The 23562-nt window shown below is 39.9% G+C and overlaps 1 protein-coding gene across 3 annotated transcripts in view; it reads left to right on the top strand.

Annotated features, from left to right (window-relative positions):
- The window catches only part of LOC126086883 (cytochrome P450 3A8-like), a 40018-nt gene extending 36211 nt beyond the window's left edge, over positions 1-3807 (top strand). For all 3 annotated transcript variants that reach the window (XM_049903683.1, XM_049903682.1, XM_049903684.1), the window contains exons 12-13: positions 1993-2155; positions 3712-3807. In XM_049903683.1, the coding sequence (XP_049759640.1) occupies positions 1993-2155; positions 3712-3807 (259 nt within the window). The remainder of the gene's footprint in view (positions 1-1992; positions 2156-3711) is intronic.
- The last annotated feature ends 19755 nt before the right edge of the window (positions 3808-23562 follow it).

Here is a 23562-nt window from a genome sequence, read left to right as displayed (position 1 = left end):
TATATAGATTTTTAAAAATTAGAATAGTATTATATTTTATTGGGAATTGAACTGTTTTCTTTATTTAATAGTAGACTATAAACAGTATCCTATGTTGCCATACCAGACCAGACCAGACCCGTTGCCGTCAAGTCGATTTTGACTTATAGCAACCCTATAGGATAGAGCAGAACTGCCCCATAGGGTTTCCAGGGAGTGCCTGGTGACTTCGAACTGCCAGCCTTTTGGTTAGCAGCCATAGCTCTTAACCATAGATGTAATTATATCATAATGTTTGATGTTTTTATACATATACCATGATTTATTTAACCACTTTTTATTTTATTTATGTAGACTTTTTTCTTTCTAGTTTTTCTGTGCTGCTTTCTTTAGCTCTCTGAATTTACCATTGACTTTAGGAAACATTTACTCATTCTATTTTGTTTGAGAGTATAGAAGCCCTTACCCCTGAAAGAACTTGTAGAAAGGGCAATCAAAGTTGAATAAGTCCTCTGTTTCCTAGACCGGGCGACTTCTATGGTTTCTCCCAATTCAGCAGTTCTACCCCTGATGGCTTCATGACCACAAAACCAGGCCACTCACTGTACTTCTCTCTGATTCTTTCAATAATCAAACAGATATTAAGTGCTTACCATGTGTTATAGTATGGTCTGGACCAGGCAGTGAGAACTTCAAAGTAAAAAACAAAAAACCACAAAAGTTGTCCACCATGAAGAATTTTTGACATAAGTCCAAAATCTATATTAAAAAAAAAGATCTATAGGTACTATTAATGTGTCTCCATGTGCCTATCTGCAGCCCCCAAAACCATCAAACCATGGCTGCTACCCCTATACACTTGCCACCATTACCCTCCTCCTTATTCCCATATTATTTTAAAGTGTTTCACCTTATTTAACCTGTAGCTATTTTAGAATGTTCTCTAAAATATAAGGACTGTTGAAGAAAAATTACAACTACAATACCATTAAAATTTCCCCCAATCAATATTTGTTTCCTTAATGTAATCAAATATTTTGGAATCAAATTTGAATTAAATTGGGCATAATCTTCAAAGATTTATAGCCTAGTGGAGCAGGTAGAGAAGGAAATTAGTGATTATATTACAGTAGAGTAGCATCATAGGCTTGTATAAGTTCTGTGACTTTACCTTTTCTATTAGCTAGACCCTGGTGGCATAATGGTTAAGAGCTATGGCTGCTAACCAAAAGGTCAGCGGCTCGATCCTTGGAAACCCGATGGGGCAGTTTTTCACTGTCCTGTAGAGTCGCTATGAGTCGGAATCAACTCAAAGGCAACGGGTTTGTTTTTTTTTATTAGCTAGAGAGGGAGAGAAAGAGAGAGTGAGAAAGAAAGGAAAGAGGGCGAGAAAAGGAGAAGAGCTGGAGGAGGAGGAAGAGGAGAAAGAGGAAGAGGAAGAAAGGGAAAAGAAAAGTATGAGGAAGAGAAAGAGAAGAAAAGGTGGAAAAGGAGCAGGAGGAGGAAAAGTAGTAGAGGAATAAAGAGAATAAATTTTAAAAAAGAGAGAGAAGAGTAGACAAGAGGAGAAAAAATGTAGAAGAGAAGGAGAAAATAGCAATAAATACTGGGAGGCATTTTCTCCTGCATCCTTCTTGATTAAAAATATGACCAACGTATGTGTTAGCTGAGTCTAAACTTACTTTTTTTGGTGAGTCTTATGTCCCAAATGTCTTTCCTAGTGTTAATCTCACCACATTGAGTGTAATTTCAGTGTTTAAAGACACATTTTATTTTAAACAGGATTCTTCTCATCTCCTCAAAAAGACTGAAATTTCCTACAGCATAAGGGGAATGGAAAGGATCTGTAGCTTCCAATTCTCATAGCAAAAAACCATAGTAGAATCTCAATGCCTAGTCCCTGAAAATATCCTGTATCCTATTGGCTGAGAGTTCTAGGTGAGAACCCCAAAATGTAGCTTTTGTGGGTTTTATGCTTTATTAACTTGTCTTTGTCTACTGTTGTGGAACCAGGTTCAGTAAGGAGAACAAGGACAGCATAGATCCTTACTTATACCTGCCCTTTGGAATTGGACCCCGAAATTGCATCGGTATGAGGTTTGCTCTCATGAACATGAAACTTGCTATCATCAGAGTTCTGCAGGAGTTCTCCGTCAAACCTTGTAAAGAAACACAGGTCAGACAGCAAATTCTCTGCACAAATGTTTTATTGGGAGTGTTTTAAACCAAAGAATCTTTATTTAAAAAAAAATTCTCATTCATGTTTTGATAAGTTGTACCATCGGCCATAGAATCTATTTGAAGCCATGTGTGAACTTCCATGGCTTTTCCGTTCTGGAGTTCTATGTGTGGCTTTGTAAAGATCAATCTATAAAGATCATTTAGAGTCAATGCAGATAAGTGTGATAGGATTATATGCAATCCATTTAAACTAGAGCAAAGTTTTAAGTTCTCCTTCAAGTCTATTTCAATTTGAAATGTGAAGAAATGTGCATAGTCATGTAGCAGAGTGATGGCCCTGTCCTGACTTTGGAATGATGCTTGGCTACAGCAGGACTTACAGAATCTCCCTCATGACTATGGGTCTGAACCACCATGTGTACATTAAGATCACCAGGGAGCTTAAAAATTCCTGATGTCTGGGCCATCTCAGAAATTCTGATATCACTAGCTCAGTGTGGCTTTAAAAACTCACCTGTTGATTTTCCTGTGTGGCCAAGGTTGAGAACCACTGATTCAAACAAAGCTCTTCTGCCAGATGTGGAGTATTCCCACAATCCAGGGCCATCCTGGATACCTCACCTCCCTTTCCAGGATCTCTGTGCCACACAAGCTGGGCTCTTTTGACAACCTAATAATAATTGCAGGGGGAAGTATGAGATGGTTTCCAACTTATTTGTGGCTTTAGGCAGCTGTGTAGCAGTCCTGTAGGTGTGTACAAACAAATGACTCAGACCTGGAGGAATCAAACCTGTGCTTACACCTGGAATAGAGGAGTATCCTCCCTGATAATCTCCCAGTGAAGGGTCAGTGCTACTCACACTCCTGCACAATTTGCTTGGCCTTCACACAAGTAAATTTAGAATTTTACAGTGTTGGTGGTGCCAACACTGGCGTGGTGGTGCATCAGGAACTCCAACTACTTGTGAAAGACTGTACATCATCAGAAGTTCATCATTTGGAGCTCCTTGGGAGCTCAAGGAGGTGTTGGAAAATGAAGGCATAATGCTCCTGAAGTCCTCTACTTTCTCATCATTAAACTAGGTTCAGTCAGGTGGTGTGACTGATCTCTCTGGAAGTCAGGGACTGCCCATATAATTAAAGTGTCTAATACCTACCTGGCATTGTCTCTAAAGTTTCAGTATACACAAAATTAATTTTATATGGCTTTGCAAGAATAGTTTGAAATAATGCCTAAGAATCTAGTGTAGATCTTAAAAACTTGTTAGTCATACTTGTAATTTAAATTAAAAAGAACAGAAAGTAACGTGATTTTGTTTGTAAATATCTTGCTGAATAAATGGATGCATGAATAGTTTCACTGTCTAGTCTTGGCACAGCTTATAAAATAGGTGTAAAGAAAATACATACCGATTCCAACTCATACATATGACAGTAAAAATAATGTTTACATGTTTGTAGAGCAGTATTGTCCTTACCTTGTCTTGTTTTTGTTGCTTTTTGTTGATGCTTCGTTTATTGGTTCTCAATATGCCTATTTCACTTTTGCAGATCCCCATGAAAGTAGGCCATGGAGCAATTATTGCACCAGAAGTACCTGTTGTTATAATGTTTGAGTCAAGAGATGGAAATGCAAGTGGAGCCTGACTTTCCCTAGGGAATTCTGCTTTGTTCTTCAAGGAAGTTGTTTTGCAGATAACCACAGACCTCTATTGACTCTGAGAATAAATCGCAGAAATAAAGATCGTCCTTGATGAATGATTATGTATTCTGTCCATTCATTTAGCTTTTTTAGTGTCCACATGGAAACCCTGGTGGCATAGTGGTTAAGCGCTATGGCTACTAACCAAAAGGTTGGCAGTTAGAATGCATCAGGCACTCCTTGGAAACTCTATGAGGCAGTTCTACTCTGTCCTATAGGGTCACTATGAGTCGGAATCAACTTGACGGCACCAGGTTTGGTTTTGGTTAGTGTCCACACACGGTGTTATGTTCTGTAACATTAAAAAAAAAAAAAAATTTTTTTTTTACTAAATCAGTACCAGATGTGTAAAATCAGTTTACCTGGCTCTCTAATATAATATCTATCCAGCTGTACTTCTTTCTGTCTACCTATCTATTTATCTACATAGCTAGCTACCTAGTTTTCTATCATCTCTAGCTGTGTATGTATGTATCCATTATTTATTTGTTTATTTATCTAGAGAGACAGGAATGCCAGTGGAGCCCCAGACATTCCATCTGCCTGATATTGGAATCTTTTCAGCCCATGCACAGACATGTGAGAAAGCTTCCATATGACACCAACTCTAGTCTTTTTGCTACCACATGAGAGACCCCAAGCAAGTACTGCCCACCTAGGCCCAGTCAACCCCAGATTCATGAGCAAAATTAAGGAATGTTATTATCCACTGTTTTTGGATGGTGTTTTATGCCAGAATAGATAACTGGAACGTCTTTTCTCCACTTCAGGTAGAGTAAGATGTATAGGATCCAGAAGAGAGATGAGAACTGGGGGGAAACTGGAGGAATAAGAGACTGTGAATCACTGGCAACAGCAGTGATGTTGTATATCAACTAAGAGGAGAGAGTGCTGAGGTCTCAGCAGTGGTGACTTTTGGTCATGTGGCTCAGTACAGGGAGACAAAAGGGAAGAGGAGGGGGCTGACATTGTTAAGCACCTATTGGGTGCTGGGTGTGCTTGGCAACAAGTTTTGTGCTTCCTAGTATTCCTTTTAGTTGGGCAACCTTGTGGTTGTAGGCTGTGGCAACCAGGTTTCAGTAGGGCCCCCAGTGATTCTCTCCTCCTGGTATCCAGGCCCTTATGTAGTCTCTTCTCACATGAATAGGGCTGACCCGTGAAACCACTAGGATGTTGTGGAAGTGATGTGTGACTGCTGAGGTCGAGTCACGAAAAACATTGTGGCTTCCACCTTGCTTCCTCTTGGATCACTCACTCTGGGGAAGCCAGTCACCAGGTTGTGAGGATACTCATATAGATACATGGCAAAAAACCGGGGCTTCTTGGCAACCATCAGTCTTATCTTGCCAAGCATATTAACGAGGCTCCTTTGAATTATGTACCCCAGTTGAGCTTTCAGTTGATTTCATCCAAGCCAACATCTTGACCTCAAGCTCCCAGGACACACTGATCCAGAACCCCTCAGCTCAGCCACTTCTAAATTATTGACTCACAGAAATTGTGATAATAAAATTATCATTTGACACTATTCACTTTAGGATACTTTGTTATAGAGAAATAGATAACTAATACAGAGGAAGAGGAGAAGGGAAATTATCTTTGAAGGCTGTTCCAGAGAACTCTGAAGAATGTCCAAGGATATGGGTGTGAGCTGGAGCTTTTGGTAAAGGGAGGGATTTGGCGTTAGTGATGTGGTGTGTGTGAGTGTGTACATGAATATGTGCACACAGATGGGCAAGCGTAGAATCCCAGCAGCTATTCTGATGGGGCTGGCGGGATAAATATTACTGCCATTAGCAGAGTGTGGTGGTTGAAGAGGTAGACTCTTCATTCAGCTTCCCTAGTTTCATAAACCATCTCTGGCAATTACAAGCTGTGTGATTTAGTTGACATCTTTGAGCTTCAGCTTCCTCATCTGTAAAACAGGGATGATATTGACATGTACTTTAGAAAATCAGTAAATGAACACCTTATGGATGGTGAAGATCATGGAAATGGTGCAGGACCAGGCAGCATTTTGTTCTGTTATACACTGGGCTGCCATGAGTCCTAAGCAACTTGAAGACAACTCATAGCAACAAGAGAAGAGGCTTATTGTGAGGATTAAAAGACTTAGATATAAGGCTCCTGGAAACACTTCTGGTGCATGGAAAATCACCAGTCATGCTGGCCATCATTACGATGACCACGCTTCCACAGCAGTGGATCTCTGAGCTACAGATGAGCGGAGGTAGGCCAATTTGCCCCAGATCAGTTTGCTGAAGAACAATTTGCTGAATAACTCTTTACTGGATCCCCGAGGATACTTTTTGAGGTTTTAGTTCTTCTGCAGTTCTTCTACCTCTGCGATGCTGCAGTATTACATGTGAAGAAATAGATTTTTCTGTAAACATGCTTTAACATTTTTAATTCACTTCATTTGTATTTAAAAAATGGTTAGAGATGTTTTAGGTGCACAGAAAAACTGAGCAGAAAAGGCAGAGATTTCCAATATACCTTCTCCTTGGAACTGACTCAACAGGAATGATTTTTTTTTTAATTCTTCTCCACCCTACAGACAGTTTCTCCTCTTATTAACATCTTGCATTTGTGTAGTAAATTCATTACCATTGTTGAACCAATATTGATACATTATTATTAACTAAAGTCCATAGTTTAGACTAGAGTTCACTCTTTGTGCTGTACAGTCCTGTGGGTTTTGACAAATTCTTGTTCATATGTCCACCGTTACAACGTCATACATATAGTTTCATTGCCCTAAAAATGTCCTGTGCTCCACCTATTTGTCTGTCTGTCCTCTTCCTGTGCCCTGGCAACCACTGAGCATTTTCTGTCTCTGTAGTTTTGCTTTTTCCAGAACGTCATATGATTGGAATCATACAGTATGCTGCTCTTTTAGACTGTCTTCTTTCACTTAGTGATACACATTTAAGCTTCCTCCATGTATTTTCATGACTTGATGGCCCACTTCTTTGTATCTCTGAATAATGTTTAATTGGATAAACATATAAATTCTTAAATAACTTCATAACTAACTCATGACAGACAACTTTGCCAATAAGAATCAGAACAAAGCTGGCTCCTATGAGGTGGTGGTCAAATATACCTCCACTTTCCAACTTCCCTGCTATTTTCTGACACCAGCTGTCCCACGACACAATCTCTCTCCCTACTAGGTTAGATAATTCATTGCAATGGCCAGATAGAACTCAGAGACCATATTCACAGTTATGTGGTTTATTAAGGAAGTAAAAATATCATTAATATCACACTCAATTAAAATTTTGATAAAGATAATTCAAAAACAGTTGTAGCAGTACATCAACATGGGAATGCTAGAAATTCAAGCTGACTTCAGAAGAGGATGTGCAATAAAGGATATCATTGTTGATGTCAGATAGATCTTGGCAGAAAGCAGAAATACCAGAAAGGTGTTTACCTGCGTTTATTGACTACTCGAAGGCATTCAAATGTATGTGGATCATAACAAATTATGGATAACACTGCGAAGAATGGGAATTCCAGAACACTAAATTGTGCTCATGTGGAATCTGTACATAGACCAAGAGGCAGCCATTCAAACAGAACAAAAGGGGCACTGTGTGATTAAAATCAGAAAAAGTGTACAACAGTGTCATATCATTTCACCATACTTATTTAATCTGTATGCTGAGCAAACAATCTGAGAAAGCTGGACTATATGAAGAAGAATGGGGCGTCAGGATTGGAGGAAGACTCATTAACAACCTGCGTTATGCAGATGACACAATCTTGCTTGCTGAAAATAAGGAGGACTTGAAGCACTTACTGATGAAGATCAAAGACCACAGCCTTCAGTATGGATTATACCTCAACAAAAAGAAAACAAAAATCCTCACAACTGGACCAGTAAGCCACATCATGATAGATAGAGAAGAGATTGAAGTTGTCAAGGATTTCATTTTACTTGGATCCACAATCAGTGGTCATTGAAGCAGCAGTCAAGACATCAAACAACGTATTGCATTGGGTATATTTGCTACAAAAAGTGTTAAAAAGCAAAGATGCCACTTTGAGGACTAAAGTACGCCTGACCCAAGCATGGTATTTTCCATAACCTTATGTGACTGTGAAACCTGGACAATGAGTAAAGAAGGCCGAAGAAGAATTGATGCATATGAATTATGGTGTTGGCAAAAAATATTGAATATACCATGGACTGCCAGAAGAACGAACAAATCTGTCTTAGAAGGCGTACAGCCACAATGCTCCTTAGAAGCAAGGATGGCAAGTCTTCATCTCACGTGCTTTGGACATGTTATCAGGAGGGACCAGTCCCTGGAGAAGGACAACATGCTTGGTAGAGTAGAGGGTTAGCAAAAATAGGAAGACCCAACAAGATGGATTGACACAGTAGGTGAAACAATGGGCTTCAACATAGAAATGATTGTGAAGATTGCACAGGAAGACAAAGTTTCGTCCTGTTGTACATTGGGTCGTTATGAGTTGGAATCAACTCAATGGCACCTAACAACAACAACAGGCTACAACTCAGGATCAAGATCAACTTGGAAGAGGAACAACTTGGAGTCACTATCAGGAAGCACACAGACAAGGTCCTGAAGCGTACCTGAAAAGGAGAACACATCCCTCCCTTCTTCAGCTTAGGACAGCTTCTGACCAGGACAGCTTTCAGAGCAAAAGGCTGAAGGAGCAGGAAAGCTTTCTGTTGGAACTGCCCTGAGACCATAACTTGGCCAGCACCACTGCCCTCAACCAGTGAACAGTGGGCAAGGCTTCTCTGCTGGAAAGCTGTGTTCTGTGTTGGATGGTTTCCTTCTCTTCTTGGTGGCTCACTTCTCTGCTGGGAAAGCCTACTTTCTCTCAGGCTGTCCACTGTTGGCCTTTCCTTCATCAGCCTCTCTGTTGTCAGCCGACCTCTCTGCCATTACTGTGTGAGGCTGTTCAGCTCCACCTGGCACTATTGTCTGCTGATAACTGGCCCAGCTCATAGCCAGTGGAGTAGCTCTCAGTTCTTCTGTGCTCCACTGTTGGGCTGTCTTCCACAGACCATTGGGCTCTCCCTTGTCTGCCTCACAGCCAGGGGCAGATTAACCAGTAAGCTCTGTATGCTTGGGCTTACATTAAGCAAGGTACGCAGGACTTAACTGTGTTTACTTAGTAATCTGTAGTGCACAATTTCACATAGGTCTCACCACTAATTTAATGTGGTGAAAAACAGGTGAAATTGTGCACTAAAATTACTAAGTAAGCGCAATTAAGCCTGTGCAAACTGAACTGAACCCATTGCCATCGAGTTGATTCCGACTCATAGCAAACCTATGGGATGGAGTAGAAACTGACCCATAACTTTTCCAAGGAGCAGTTGGTGGATTCGAACTGTCAACTTTTTGGTTAACAACTGAGCTCTTAACCACCGCACCACCAAGTCATCGTTTTGTTTGTAAGGCTGTGCATGCCTTGCTTATTTGGTAATTCTTCCCTGCTCACAGCCGCCAGCTTCAATCGTCATCAGGATCTCCTCTTTTGCCCTCTCTCTCACCACCATTTATCTGCAAGCCAGTTCAGCTATGCCCAGCTCTGCTGTGAGCTACTAACTGGTCCGTATCACTGTCAGTGTAGCAGCTTCCAGCTCTGCTCTACACCCCTCATCATAGATTCGCTCTGCCCTGCTTAGCTCCTCAGTTCTCTGATGAGATCAGTTCTATCAGCATTAGCTCTCTCGGCTAACTGGCTCTGCTCTTAGTGGGCAGCTCTCTCAGCTGCATCTCTCTCCACTAATTCACCAAGTTCTTAGCTTGCACCTCTCTCAGTCGCTGCTCTTTTACTGGGTCTGGGAGGATTTCCAAGTCCCAGGGCATGTGCTCTCCTCCTGGCTCTTGTCAACCAGAAAAGAAAAGTCAACCAGAAGACCCCCCAAAAGCCTCAGCACAACCATCAGCTCTATTTCGTCCATGAATTTGAGTTCTGTTCTACATTTTTCTCCTGCTGTCTCTGGGACCCTCTGTCATGTTCCCTGTAAGGGTGGTCATTGGTGGTAGCCAGGCACCACCTAGTTCTTCTGGTCTCAGGTTGGTGGAGTATCTTTCATTTGGTCCTTTAGTCCTTTGAGCTAGTATTTTCCTTGTGTCTATGGTTTTCTTCATTCTCCTTTGCTCCAAGTGGGGTGGGAGCAATTGATGTGTCTTAGATGGCTGCTCACAAGCTTTTTAGGCCCCAGATGCCACAGTGCAAATTAGAACATTTTCTTAATAAACTATGTTATGCCAATTCGCCTAGATGTCCCCTGAAACAATGGCCCTCACCCCCGTTTACTCTGTCCCTCCAAGTGTTTGAGTGTGTCAGGAAACTTCTTTGTTTTTGCTTTCTCCAATTGTGCTGACTTCCCCTGTATTGTGTGTTGTCCTTCTGTTCACCAAAGTTGATCCTTGCTTACTATCTAGTTAGTGATTTCCCCTCCCCCCATAACCATCAAAGAATCCTTTTTTCTGTGTGTAAACCTTTTCTTGAGTTCTTATAATAGTGATCTCATGCAATATTTGCCCTTTTGTTACTAATTTCATGCAGCATAATACCCTCTAGACTCATCCGTGTTGTGAGATGTTTCAGATTCATCATTGTTCTTTATTGTTGCATAGTATTCCACTGTGTGTATGTACCATAATCTGTTTACCCATTCACCTGTAGATGGGCTTTTAGGTTGTTTCCATCTTTTTGCTATTGTGAATAGTGCAGCAATGAACATGGGTGTGCATATGTCTATTCATGTGGCTGCTCTTACTTTTCTCACATATATTCCTAGGAGTGGGATTGCTGGATCCTATGGTATTTCTATTTCTAGCTTTTTAAGGAAGCACAAAGTTGTTTTCCAAAGTGGTTGTACCACTTTACATTCTGAACGGCAGTGTATAAGAGTTCCAATCTCTCTACAACCTCTCCAACATTTGTTATTTTGTGTTATTTGGATAGTGCCAGCCTTGTTGGAGTGAGATGGTATCTCATCGTGGTTTCGATTTGCATTTCTCTAAGGGCTAATGATTGTGAGCATTTCCTCATGTGCCTGTTAGCTACCTGAAAGTCTTCTTTGGGGGAGTGTCTTGTTCATATCCTTTGCCCATTTTTTCAATTGAATTATTAGTCTTTTTGTTGTTGAGGTGTTGCAGTGTCTTGTAGATTTTAGAAATTAGACCCTTATTGGATATGTCATAGTCAAAATTTTTTTCCCAGTCTGTGGGTTCTCTTTTTACTCGTTCGGTGAAGTCTTTTGATGAGCTTAAGTGTTTGATTTTTAGGAGCCCTCAGTTATCTGGTTTCTCTTCTGGTGTTTGTGCATTCTTGGTTATAGTTTGTATTCTGTTTATGCCATGTATTACGGCTTCTAGTGTTGACTCTGTTTTTCCTTCTGTGATCTTTGTCATTTTAGAGTCTATATTTAGGTCTTTGAGTTAGTTTTTGTGTATGGTGTGAGGTACAGGTTCTGTTTCATTTTTTTACAAATGGAAATTTAGTTATGCCAACACCGTTTGTTAAAGAAACTCTCTTTTCCCCCATTTAACAGCCTTTGGGCCTTTCTCAAATATCAGTGCTCATAGGTGGATGGATTTACATCTGGATTCTCATCTCTGTTCCATTGGTCTCTGTATCCGTTGTTGTACCAGTACCAGGCTGTTTTGACTACTGTGGCAGTAAAATAGATTCTAGAATCAGGTAGTATGAGGCCTCCCACCTTGTTCTTCTTCTTCTGTCATGCTTTACTTATCTGGGGCCTCTTCCTAGTCCATATAAAGTGCCATTGGAACTTGGAATGAGATCGCATTGTATTGTAGATTGCTTTGGGTTAAATTGACATTTTCACAATGTTGAGTCTCCCTATCCATGAGCATGGTATGTTTTTTCAAACATGTAGGTCTCTTGGTTTCTTGAAGTAGTGTTTTGTAGTTTTTTTTTTGTATAGGGCTTTTACATCTCTGGTTAGATTTATTCGTAAGTACTTTATCTTCCTGTGGGTTATTGTATGTGGTATTGATCTGGTGACTTCCTTTTTGAAGTTCTTTTTGTTGGTGTAGAGGAATTCAACTGATTTTTGTGTATTTATCTTGTATCCTGATATTTTGCTGGCATGGTTTGCTTTGTATAAGATCATATCATCTTTGAATAGGGATACTTTTACTTCTTCCTTACCAGTTTGGATACTCTTTATTTCTTTTTCTTGCCTTATCACTCTGACTAGGCCACCAGCACAAAGTCAAATACGAGTGGTGATAAAGGGCATCCTCATCTGGTTTCTGTTCTCAGGGGGAATGTTTTCAGTCTCTCACATTTTAGAATGATGTTGGCTGTTGGCTTTTGTATAAAAAAAAACCAAACCCAGCGCCGTCGAGTCGATTCTGACTCAGCAGCTTTGTGTAAGTGTTCTTTATTATGTTGAGGAATTTCCCTTCTATCCCTGTTTAGCTGAGAACTTTCGAGGAATGGGTGTTTGACTTTGACAAATGCCTTTCTGCATCAATTGATAACCCAAACCCAGACCCAGTGCCGTCGAGTCATCATGTGGTTATTATCTTTTGTTTTATTTATGTGATGGATTACATTGGTTGATTTTCCAATATTGTACCATCCCTGCATACCTGGTATGCATCCCACTTGATCACGATGAATTATTTTTTGATATGCTGTTGAATTCTATTGGCTAGAATTTTGTTGAAGATATTTGTGTCTATGTTCATGAGGGATATTTGTCTGTAATTTTCCTTTTATTGTGGTGTCTTTTCCCCGCTTTGTTATCATGGCTATACTGGCTTCATAGAATGAGTTTGGGAGTATTCCTTCCTTTTCTATGCTCCGAAATACCTTTGGTAGTACTGGTGTTGACTCTTCTGTGAGAGTCTGGTAGAAATCTCCAGTGAAGCCAGCTAAGCCAAGATTTTTTTTTGTTGTTGTTGGGAGTATTTTTATTACCTCTTTAATCTCTTCTTTTGTTATGGGTTTATTTAGTTTTTCTACCTCAGTTTGTGTTAGTTTAGGTAGATAGTGTGTTTCTAGAAATTTATCTATTTCCTCTAGGTTTTCAAACTTGTTGGAGTACAATTTTTCATAGTATTCCCTTACGATCCTTTTTATTTTATTTGAGTCTGTTGTGGTATCGCTCATCTTATTTCTTATTCAAGTTATTTGCTTTCCTCCTGTTTTCATTTTGTCAGTTTGGCCAATGGTTTGTTGATCTTATTGATCTTTTCAAAGAACCAACTTTTCATCTTGTTGACTCTTTCAATTATTTTTCTATTCTCTATTTTATTTAAATTTGCTCTAATCTTTATTATTTCCTTTCTTCTGGTGCCTGAAGGCTTCTTTTCCTGCTCTCTATTTGTTCTTGTTGTAGGGTTAATGTTTTCATTTTGGCCCTTTCTTCTTTTTGGATGTGTGCATTTATAGCTATAAATTGACGTCTAAGCACTGCTTTTGCTGTGCCCCAAAGGTTCTGGTAAGATGTGTTTTCATTCTTATTTGATTCTATGAATTTCTTTATTCCGTCCTTGGTTTCTTCTATAACCTAGTAATTTTTGAGCAAGATGTTTTTCAGTTTCCATGTATTTGATTTTTTTTTTCCTTGCAGTTTATTATTGATTTCTACTTTTATGGAATTATAGTCAGAAGAGATTCTATATAATATTTCACGTTTTGGATTGTGTTAAGGCTTGCTTTGTGGTGTAAAATGTGGTCTATTCTGGAAAATGTTCTGTGTGCTTTGGAAAACATTGTATAATTGGCAGCTGTTGGGTGGAGTGCTCTGTATATGTCTATGAGGTCGAGTTGACTATGGCATTTAGATCTTCCTTATCTTTAATGAGTTTCTTTGCAGATGTTCTGTCCTTTGGAGCCCTGTCACTGAGTGCATATAGATTCATTATTGTTATGTCCTCCTGGTGTATTGGCCCTTTAATCATTATATAGTGTCCTTCCTTATCCTTTGTGGTGGATTTTGCTTTAAAGTCTATTTTGTCAGAGATTAATATTGCCACTCTTCCTCTTTTTTGGTTGTTGCCTGCTTGATATATTTTTTCCAGTCTTTGAGTTTTAGTTTGTTTTTGCCTTTATGTTTATGGTGTGCCTCTTACAGGCAGCATAAAGGTGGATCACTTTTTTTTTTTCTATTCTGCCAGTCTCTGTCTCTTTATTGGTGCATTTTTGCCATTTACATTCAGTATAATTATTGATAGGTGTGAGTTTACTGCTGTCATTTTGATTTTTTTTTTTGTAGTTTGACGGTTTCTTTATTCCACTTAATTTCTGTGCTGAGTCTTTTTTTTAATGTATTTTCTTTTAATCTTTTTCATTATTATTGGCTTTGTGTTTGCTGAGTCTTTATGTTTTTCTTCTTTTTTATTTTGATGAGTAGGTTCGTCAGCTCCCTTTGTGGTTACCTTAAAATTTACCTTTATTTTTCTAAGTTTAAACCAATCTTTTATTGCTTGATATTTCCTTAACTTCCTCTCCATATAGAAGTTCTATGAATACACTGTTTATTCCCTCCTTTCTGTTTTGACATTGTCATCATTTTCATTTTGACATCTCTGGTCCCCAGTTTCTGTCTTTTAGCTTTTACTCGTTTTTGTGAATTCCTTATCTGGGTTAATAACTGCTTGATCTGTCCTTTTCTATTCTTGGTTCATCTATTGTTGATTCTCTAACCAGAGGACTTCCTTTGATATTTGTTGTAATTTTGGTTTGGTTTTTACAAATTCCCTTAACTTCTGTTTATCTGGAGATTACCTAACTTCATCATTGTATTTTTGTTTTTGAGAAATGATTTTTCTGGATATATAATTCTTGCCTGGCAATATTTTTCCTTCAAGGCTTTATATATGTCATCCCATTGCGTTCTTGCCTGAATGATTTCTACTGAGTAGTCAGAGGTTAGTCTTAATGGTTCTCCTTTGTAGGTGACTTTTCATTTATCCCTAGCTGCTCTCAAGATTCTATCTTTGTCTTTGGTTTTGGCAAGTTGGGTTATAATATCTCTTGATGACTTTCTTTTGGAGTATACCTTGTAAGGGGTTTGTTGATCTTCTTGGCATAGATATCAGGGAAGTTTTCTGCCAGCAAATGTTCAGCGATTCTCTCTGCATTTTCTGTTATCCACCCCTGTTCTGTTACTCACTTGTAGGTTTTTGCTCTTGATAGTGTCCTATGTAATTCTCAGGATTTCTTCATTTTTAAAAAAACATTTTTTTGTCTGGGCCAAGATGGCGGACTAGGTGGACGCTACCGCGGATCCCTCTTGCAACAAAGACTCAGAAAAACAAGTGAATCGATCACATACATAACAATCTACGAACTCTGAACAACAAACACAGATTTAGAGATGGAGAACGAACAAATACGGGGAGGCAGCGATTGTTTTCAGAGCCTGGAGCCAGCATACCAGTCAGGTGACCTTCGGAGCCCGATTTGGGGCAGAGCCCAGGGGGGCAGACGGCACAGACAAGGGGCCCAGCCCTAGCCCCTGAACTTATTCCGGGAGGGAGCCCAGCCGGTTCGCGTGGGTGGCGTGGTGGCGCAGCCGGTGGGAGAAGTCCCCGGGAGGCAGTGACTGGTCTTGGAGCGGGGAGAGCAGCGTCCCAGCCGGGGAGCCGTCCCGCCGGGATTGTGGCGGGCGCGGGCGTGGCGTGAGAGCAGGGAGCAGCTACATCCCCCTCAATTGACCCCGGGGGGGGGGGTCCCAGCCTGTTTGCGCAGGCGGCGTGAAGGCGCAGCCGGTGGGAGAAGTCCCCGGGAGGCAGTGGCTGGTCTTGGAGTGGGGAGAGCGGCGTCCCAGCCGGGATGCGCAGTCTCGGCGCAGGCGTGGGGAGGTGCTCCGCTCTCCTGAGCTGACCCAGGGGGGACCAGCCGGTTTTCGGGGGGGGACCAGCCGGTTTTAGGGGGCGGCGTGTGACGCGGCTGGAGGGACGGGGAGTCCCCGGGAGGCAGCGACTGATTTTGGAGTCGGGAGTGCACCGCCCCAGTAGGGGAGACTTAACCTTGGGGGTTGGGCTGACAGCGGAGGATCTGACCATGACTCAAGCGGGCCAGACCCCCCGGGGGCAATCTCCACACAGCCAGTACACATAGGTGATGCACCCCACGGAAATCTCAGATATAATAGTCACTCCAAGCAAGACAAGCAACTCTGGCTGTATTAGGAGGTGCTACTGTCCTAGCTCTCTGATCCCTCCCCTACCCTCCCCAGGCAGCTCCATTAACATCTGAATAGCCTGAGCCAGAGGGAGAACTCTGATAGGGATCTGACTGCATTTTTTTTTTTAGTGGATTTTCTGGAAAAACTAGTTTCCCAGTGATGGCTCGGAGACAGCAGTCCATATCAAACCACATAAAGAAGCAGATCATGACAGCTTCTCCAACCCCCCAAACAAAAGAATCAAAATCTTTCCCAAATGAAGATACAATCCTGGAATTATCAGATACAGAATATAAAAAACTAATTTACAGAATGCTTAAAGACATCACAAATGAAATAAGGCAAACTGCAGAAAAAGCCAAGGAACACACTGATAAAACTGTTGAAGAACTCAAAAAGATTATTCAAGAACATAGTGGAAAAATTAATAAGTTGCAAGAATCCATAGAGAGACAGCATGTAGAAATCCAAAAGATTAACAATAAAATTACAGAATTAGACAACGCAATAGGAAGTCAGAGGAGCAGACTCGAGCAATTAGAATGCAGACTGGGGCATCTGGAGGACCAGGAAATCAACACCAACATAGCTGAAAAAAAATCAGATAAAAGAATTAAAAAAAATGAAGAAACCCTAAGAATCACGTGGGACTCTATCAAGAAGGATAACTTTCGAGTGATTGGAGTCCCAGAAGAGGGAGGGGGGACAGAAAACACAGAGAAAATAGTTGAAGAACTCCTGACAGAAAACTTCCCTGACATCATGAAAGACGAAAGGATATCTATCCAAGATGCTCATCGAACCCCATTTAAGATTGATCCAAAAAGAAAAACACCAAGACATATTATCATCAAACTTGCCAAAACCAAAGATAAAGAGAAAATTTTAAAAGCAGCCAGGGAGAAAAGAAAGGTTTCCTTCAAGGGAGAAACAATAAGAATAAGTTCAGACTACTCAGCAGAAACCCTGCAGGCAAGAAGGGAATGGGACGACATATACAGAGCACTGAAGGAGAAAAACTGCCAGCCAAGGATCATATATCCAGCAAAACTCTCTCTGAAATATGAAGGTGAAATTAAGATATTTACAGATAAACACAAGTTTAGAGAATTTGCAAAAACCAAACCAAAGCTACAAGAAATGCTAAAGGAGATTGTTTGGTCAGAAAACCAATAATATCAGGTACCAGCACAATACAAGGTCTCAAAACAGAACATCCTGATATCAACTCAAATAGGGAATTCACAAAAACAAACAAATTAAGATTAATTTTAATAAATAAATAAATTAATTAAATAATACACATAACAGGGAATCAGGGAAGTCAATAGGTAAAAGATCACAACAATCAAAAAGAGGGACTAAATACAGGAGGCATTGAACTGCCAGATGGAGAGCGATACAAGGCAATATAGAACGATACAAGTTAGGTTTTTACTTAGAAAAATAGGGGTAAATAATAAGGTAACCACAAAAAGGAATATCAACTCCATAACTCAAGAAAAAAGCCAAGAAAAACGTAACAACTCAACTAACATAAAGTCAAACACTATGAAAATGAGGACCTCACAATTTACTAAGAAAAACGTCTCAGCACAAAAAAGTATGTGGAAAAATGAAATGGCCAACAACACACATGAAAAGGCATCAAAATGACAGCACTAAAAACTTATTTATCTATAATTACCCTGAATGTAAATGGACTAAATGCACCAATAAAGAGACAGAGAGTCATGGACTGGATAAACAAACACGATCCATCTATATGCTGCCTACAAGAGACACACCTTAGACTCAGAGACACAAACAAACTAAAACTCAAAGGATGGAAAAAAATATATCAAGCAAACAATAAGCAAAAAAGAAGAGGAGTAGCAATATTAATTTCTGACAAAATAGACTTTAGACTTAAATCCACCACAAAGGATAAAGAAGGACACTATATAATGATAAAAGGGACAATGGATCAGGAAGACATAACCATATTAAATATTTATGCACCCAATGACAGGGCTGCAAGATACATAAATCAAATTTTAACAGAATGAAAAGTGAGATAGACACCTCCACAATTATAGTAGGAGACTTCAACACACCACTTTCGGAGAAGGACAGGACATCCAGTAAGAAGCTCAACAGAGACACGGAAGACCTACTTTCGGAGAAGGACAGGACATCCAGTAAGAAGCTCAATAGAGACACGGAAGACCTACTTACAACAATCAACCAACTTGACCTCATTGACTTATACAGAACTCTCCACCCAACTGCTCCAAAATATACTTTTTTTTTTCTAGTGCACATGGAACATTCTCTAGAATAGACCACATATTAGGTCATAAAACAAACGTTTGCACAGTCCAAAACATCGAAATATTACAAAGCATCTTCTCAGACCACAAGGCAATGAAACTAGAAATCAATAACAGAAAAACTAGGGAAAAGAAATCAAATACTTGGAAAATGAACAATACCCTCCTGAAAAAAGACTGGGTTATAGAAGACATCAAGGAGGGAATAAGGAAATTCATAGAATGCAACGAGAATGAAAATACTTCCTATCAAAACCTCTGGGACACAGCAAAAGCAGTGCTCAGAGGCCAATTTATATTGATAAATGCACACATACAAAAAGAAGAAAGAGCCCAAATCAGAGAACTGTCCCTACAACTTGAACAAATAGAAAGTGAGCAACAAAAGAATCCATCAGGCACCAGAAGAAAACAAATAATAAAAATTAGAGCTGAACTAAATGAATTAGAGAACAGAAAAACAATTGAAAGAATTAACAAAGCCAAAAGCTGGTTCTTCAAAAAAATTAACAAAATTGATAAACCATAGGCTAGACTGACTAAAGAAATACAGGAAAGGAAACAAATAACCCGAATAAGAAACGAGAAGGACCACATCACAACAGATCCAAATGAAATTAAAAGAATCATTTCAGATTACTACAAAAAATTGTACTCTAACAAATTTGAAAACGTAGAAGAAATGGATGAATTCTTGGAAAAACACCACCTACCTAAACTAACACATTCAGAAGTAAAACAACTAAATAGACCCATAACAAAAAAAGAGATTGAAACAGTAATCAAAAAACTTCCAACAAAAAAAAGCCCTGGCCCGGACGGCTTCACTGCAGAGTTCTACCAAACTTTCAGAGAAGACTTAACACCACTACTACTGAAGGTATTTCAAAGCATAGAAAAGGACGGAATACTACCCAACTCATTCTGTGAAGCTACCATCTCCCTGATACCAAAACCAGGTAAAGACATTAAAAAAAAGAAAATTATAGACCTATATCCCTCATGAACATAGATGCAAATATCCTCAACAAAATTCTAGCCAATAGAATCCAACAACATATCAAAAAAATAATTCACCCTGATCAAGTGGGATTTATACCAGGTATGCAAGGCTGGTTTAATATCAGAAAAACCATTAATGTAATCCATCACATAAATAGAACAAAAGATAAAAACCACATGATCTTATCAAATTGATGCAGAAAAGGCATTTGACAAAGTCCAACACCCATTTATGATAAAAACTCTTACCAAAATAGGAATTGAAGGAAAATTCCTCAACATAATAAAGGGCATCTATGCAAAGCCAACAGCCAATATCACTCTAAATGGAGAGAACCTGAAAGCATTTCCCTTGAGAACGGGAACCAGACAAGGATGCCCTTTATCACCATTCTTATTCAACACCGTACTTGAAGTCCTAGCCAGGGCAATTAGGCTAGACAAAGAAATAAAGGGTATCCGGATTGGCAAGGAGGAAGTAAAGTTATCACTATTTGCAGATGACATGATCTTATACACAGAAAACCCTAAGGAATCCTCCAGAAAACTACTGAAATTAATAGAAGAGTTTGGCAGAGTCTCAGGTTATAAAATAAACATACAAAAATCACTTGGATTCCTCTAAATCAACAAAAAGAACACCGAAGAGGAAATAACCAAATCAATACCATTCACAGTATCCCCCAAGAAGATAAAATACTTAGGAATAAATCTTACCAAGGATGTAAAAGACCTATACAAAGAAAACTGCAAAGCTCTACTACAAGAAATTCAAAAGGACCTACTTAAGTGGAAAAACATACCTTGCTCATGGATCGGAAGACTTAACATAGTAAAAATGTCTATTCTACCAAAAGCCATCTATACATATAACGCACTTCCGATCCAAATTCCAATGTCATATTTTAAGGGGATAGAGAGAAAGAAATCACCAATTTCATATGGAAGGGAAAGAAGCCCCGGATAAGCAAAGCATTACTGAAAAAGAAGAAGAAAGTGGGAGGCCTCACTCCACCTGATTTCAGAACCTATTATACAGCCACAGTAGTCAAAACAGCCTGGTACTGGTACAACAACAGGCACATAGACCAATGGAACAGAATTGAGAACCCAGATATAAATCCATCCATGTATGAGCAGCTGATATTTGACAAAGGACCAGTGTCAGTTAATTGGGGAAAAGATAGTCTTTTTAACAAATGGTGCTGGCATAATTGGATATCCATTTGCAAAAAAATGAAACAAGACCCATACCTCACGCCAAGCACAAAAACTAACTCCAAGTGGATCAAAGACCTAAACATAAAGACTAAAACGATAAAGATCATGGAAGAAAAAATAGGGACAACCCTAGGAGCCCTAATACAAGGCATAAACAGAATACAAAACATTACCAAAAATGATGAAGAGAAACCAGATAACTGGGAGCTCCTAAAAATTAAGCACCTATGCTCATCTAAAGACTTCACCAAAAGAGCAAAAAGACCACCTACAGACTGGGAAAGAATTTTCAGCTATGACATCTCAGACCAGCGCCTGATCTCTAAAATCTACATGATTCTGTCAAAACTCAACCACAAAAAGACAAACAACCCAATCAAGAAGTGGGCAAAGGATATGAACACACATTTCACTAAAGAAGATATTCAGGCAGCTAACAGATACATGAGAAAATGCTCCCGATCATTAGCCATTAGAGAAATGCAAATTAAAACTACGATGAGATTCCATCTCACACCAACAAGGCTGGCATTAATCCAAAAAACACAAAATAATAAATGTTGGAGAGGCTGCGGAGAGATTGGAACTCTTATACACTGCTGGTGGGAATGTAAAATGGTACAACCACTTTGGAAATCTATCTGGCGTTATCTTAAACAGTTAGAAATAGAACTACCATACAACGCAGAAATCCCATTCCTCGGAATATACCCTAGAGATACAAGAGCCTTCACACAAACAGACATATGCACACCCATGTTTATTGCAGCTCTGTTTACAATAGCAAAAAGCTGGAAGCAACCAAGATGTCCGTCAACGGATGAATGGGTAAATAAATTGTGGTATATTCACACAACGGAATACTACGCATCGATAAAGAACAGTGATGAATCTGGGAAACATTTCATAACATGGAGGAACCTGGAAGGCATTAGTCAGAGGCAAAAGGAGAAATATTGTATAAGACCACTATTATACGATCTTGAGAAATAGTATAAACTGAGAAGAACACATACTTTTGTGGTTACGAAGTGGGGAGGGAGGGAAGGAGGGAGAGGGATTTTTATTGATTAATCAGTAAATAAGAACTGCTTTGGGTGAAGGGAAAGACAACAGTCAATACATGGAAGGTCAGCTCAATTGGACTGGACTAAAAGCAAAGAAGTTTCCGGGATAAAATGAATGCTTCAAAGGTCAGCGGTGCAGGGGCGGGGGTCTGGGGAACATGGCTTGAGGGGACTTCTAAGTCAATGGGCAAAATAATTCTATTATGAAAACATTCTGGATCCCACTTTGAAATGTGGCGTCTGGGGTCTTAAATGCTAACAAGCGGCCATCTAAGATGCATCAATTGGTCTCACCCCACCTGGAGCAAAGGAAAATGAAGAACACCAAGGTCACAGGACAACTAAGAGCCCAAGAGACAGAAAGGGCCACGTGAACCAGAGACCTACATCACCCTGAGACCAGAAGAACTAGTTGGTGCCTGGCCACAATCGATGACTGCCCTGTCAGGGAGCACAACAGAGAACTCCTGAGGGAGCAGGAGATCAGTGGGATGCAGACCCCAAATTCTCATAAAAAGACCAGACTTAATGGTCTGACTGAGACTGGAAGGACCCCGGTGGTCATGGTCCCCAAACCTTCTGTTGGCCCAGGACAGGAACCATTCCCGAAGACAACTCATCAGACATGGAAGGGACTGGTCAGCAGGGGGGAGAGAGATGCTGATGAAGAGTGAGCTAATTAAATCAGGTGGACACTTGAAAGTGTGTTGGCAACTCTTGTCCGGAGGGGGGATGGGAGGATAGAGAGAGAGGGAAGCTGGCAAAATTGTCACGAAACGAAAGACTGAAAGGGCTGACTCAATAGGGGGAGAGCAAGTGGGAGAAGGGAGTAAGATGTATTTAAACTTACGTGTGACAGACTGATTGGATTTGTAAATGTTCACTTGAAGCTTAATAAAAGTTTAATAAAAAAAAATTTTTTTTTTTCTGATTTTTTCCTCAAATAAATTGGTGTCAAGGGATTTATTTTCAATCTCACTAATTCTGACTTCCATTGTCTTAATTTCATTCCTATGACCTTCTATTGAGTTGTCTAATTATGAAATTTTAGTGCTAATCTTTTGGATTTCTAGTTGCTGTCTTTGTGTGTTTTCTATCAGCCTGTTAGTTTTGTCATTTTCTTCTTGTATTGTTTTCTTGAATTCCTTTATTGCTTTGTCTGTGTGTTCCTTGGCTTATTCTGTCTGCATTTTGCCTAATTTTCCTAATCTTTTGGGAAGCTCTGTACATTAGCGTTTTGAATTCTTTCTCAGGTAGTTCCATTGCCTTATTTTCCTCCAGAAGGCTTCCTAGCTCTTTATTTTGGTTGCCTGCTGGAGGCATTTCACATGCTTCTATATGTGATTTGATATTGACTATTGTCTCTGAGGCATCAATAAGTTATTATACTTATTTATTGTATGTTTGTTTGCTGTGTCCCAATTTTTTGTTTTGTTTTGATACACCCCATTAGGCTGGCTATGTGAGCTACTTTGGTTGCTGGTGTCTTTGAAGCTCCCATGTTTGATATTGCCTTAACTTCCTCTCCATATGGAAGTTCTATGAATATACTGTTTATTCCCTCCTTTCTATTTTGTGTTGTCAGAGCTGGTGCTATGTGTGAGTCCAGGAGCCTGTTCATTTTTCATGTGGGTGTGTGGAACATGTGTCCTGGTCATCGGTCACCGAGTGTGTGGTACAAATTCTCACCTACAGTCCTAGATGTGCAGGGTTGCTTAGGTGTGTTTGGAGCAGGCACAGGTATCTGGCTGCAATAGTGGGTTATGCATGGAGCAAGGCAGGGGGCTGACAGCTGCCCCCAGCTGTCCCAAAGAGCACATAGTGGGGTAGGTATAGCAGCCAATCCTTGGACACCCAGTGCTGTTGGCTGGAGGGACTAGGAGGTACCACTTGTTCTCAGACCTCTGTCGTGGGTGGCTACAT

Source organism: Elephas maximus, chromosome 12 (assembly GCF_024166365.1).
Source record: "Elephas maximus indicus isolate mEleMax1 chromosome 12, mEleMax1 primary haplotype, whole genome shotgun sequence".
In the NCBI taxonomy this organism is placed as follows: Eukaryota; Metazoa; Chordata; class Mammalia; order Proboscidea; family Elephantidae; genus Elephas; species Elephas maximus.
Note: the sequence above shows the minus strand (reverse complement) of the source record. Positions and strands in the feature narration are given on the sequence as shown.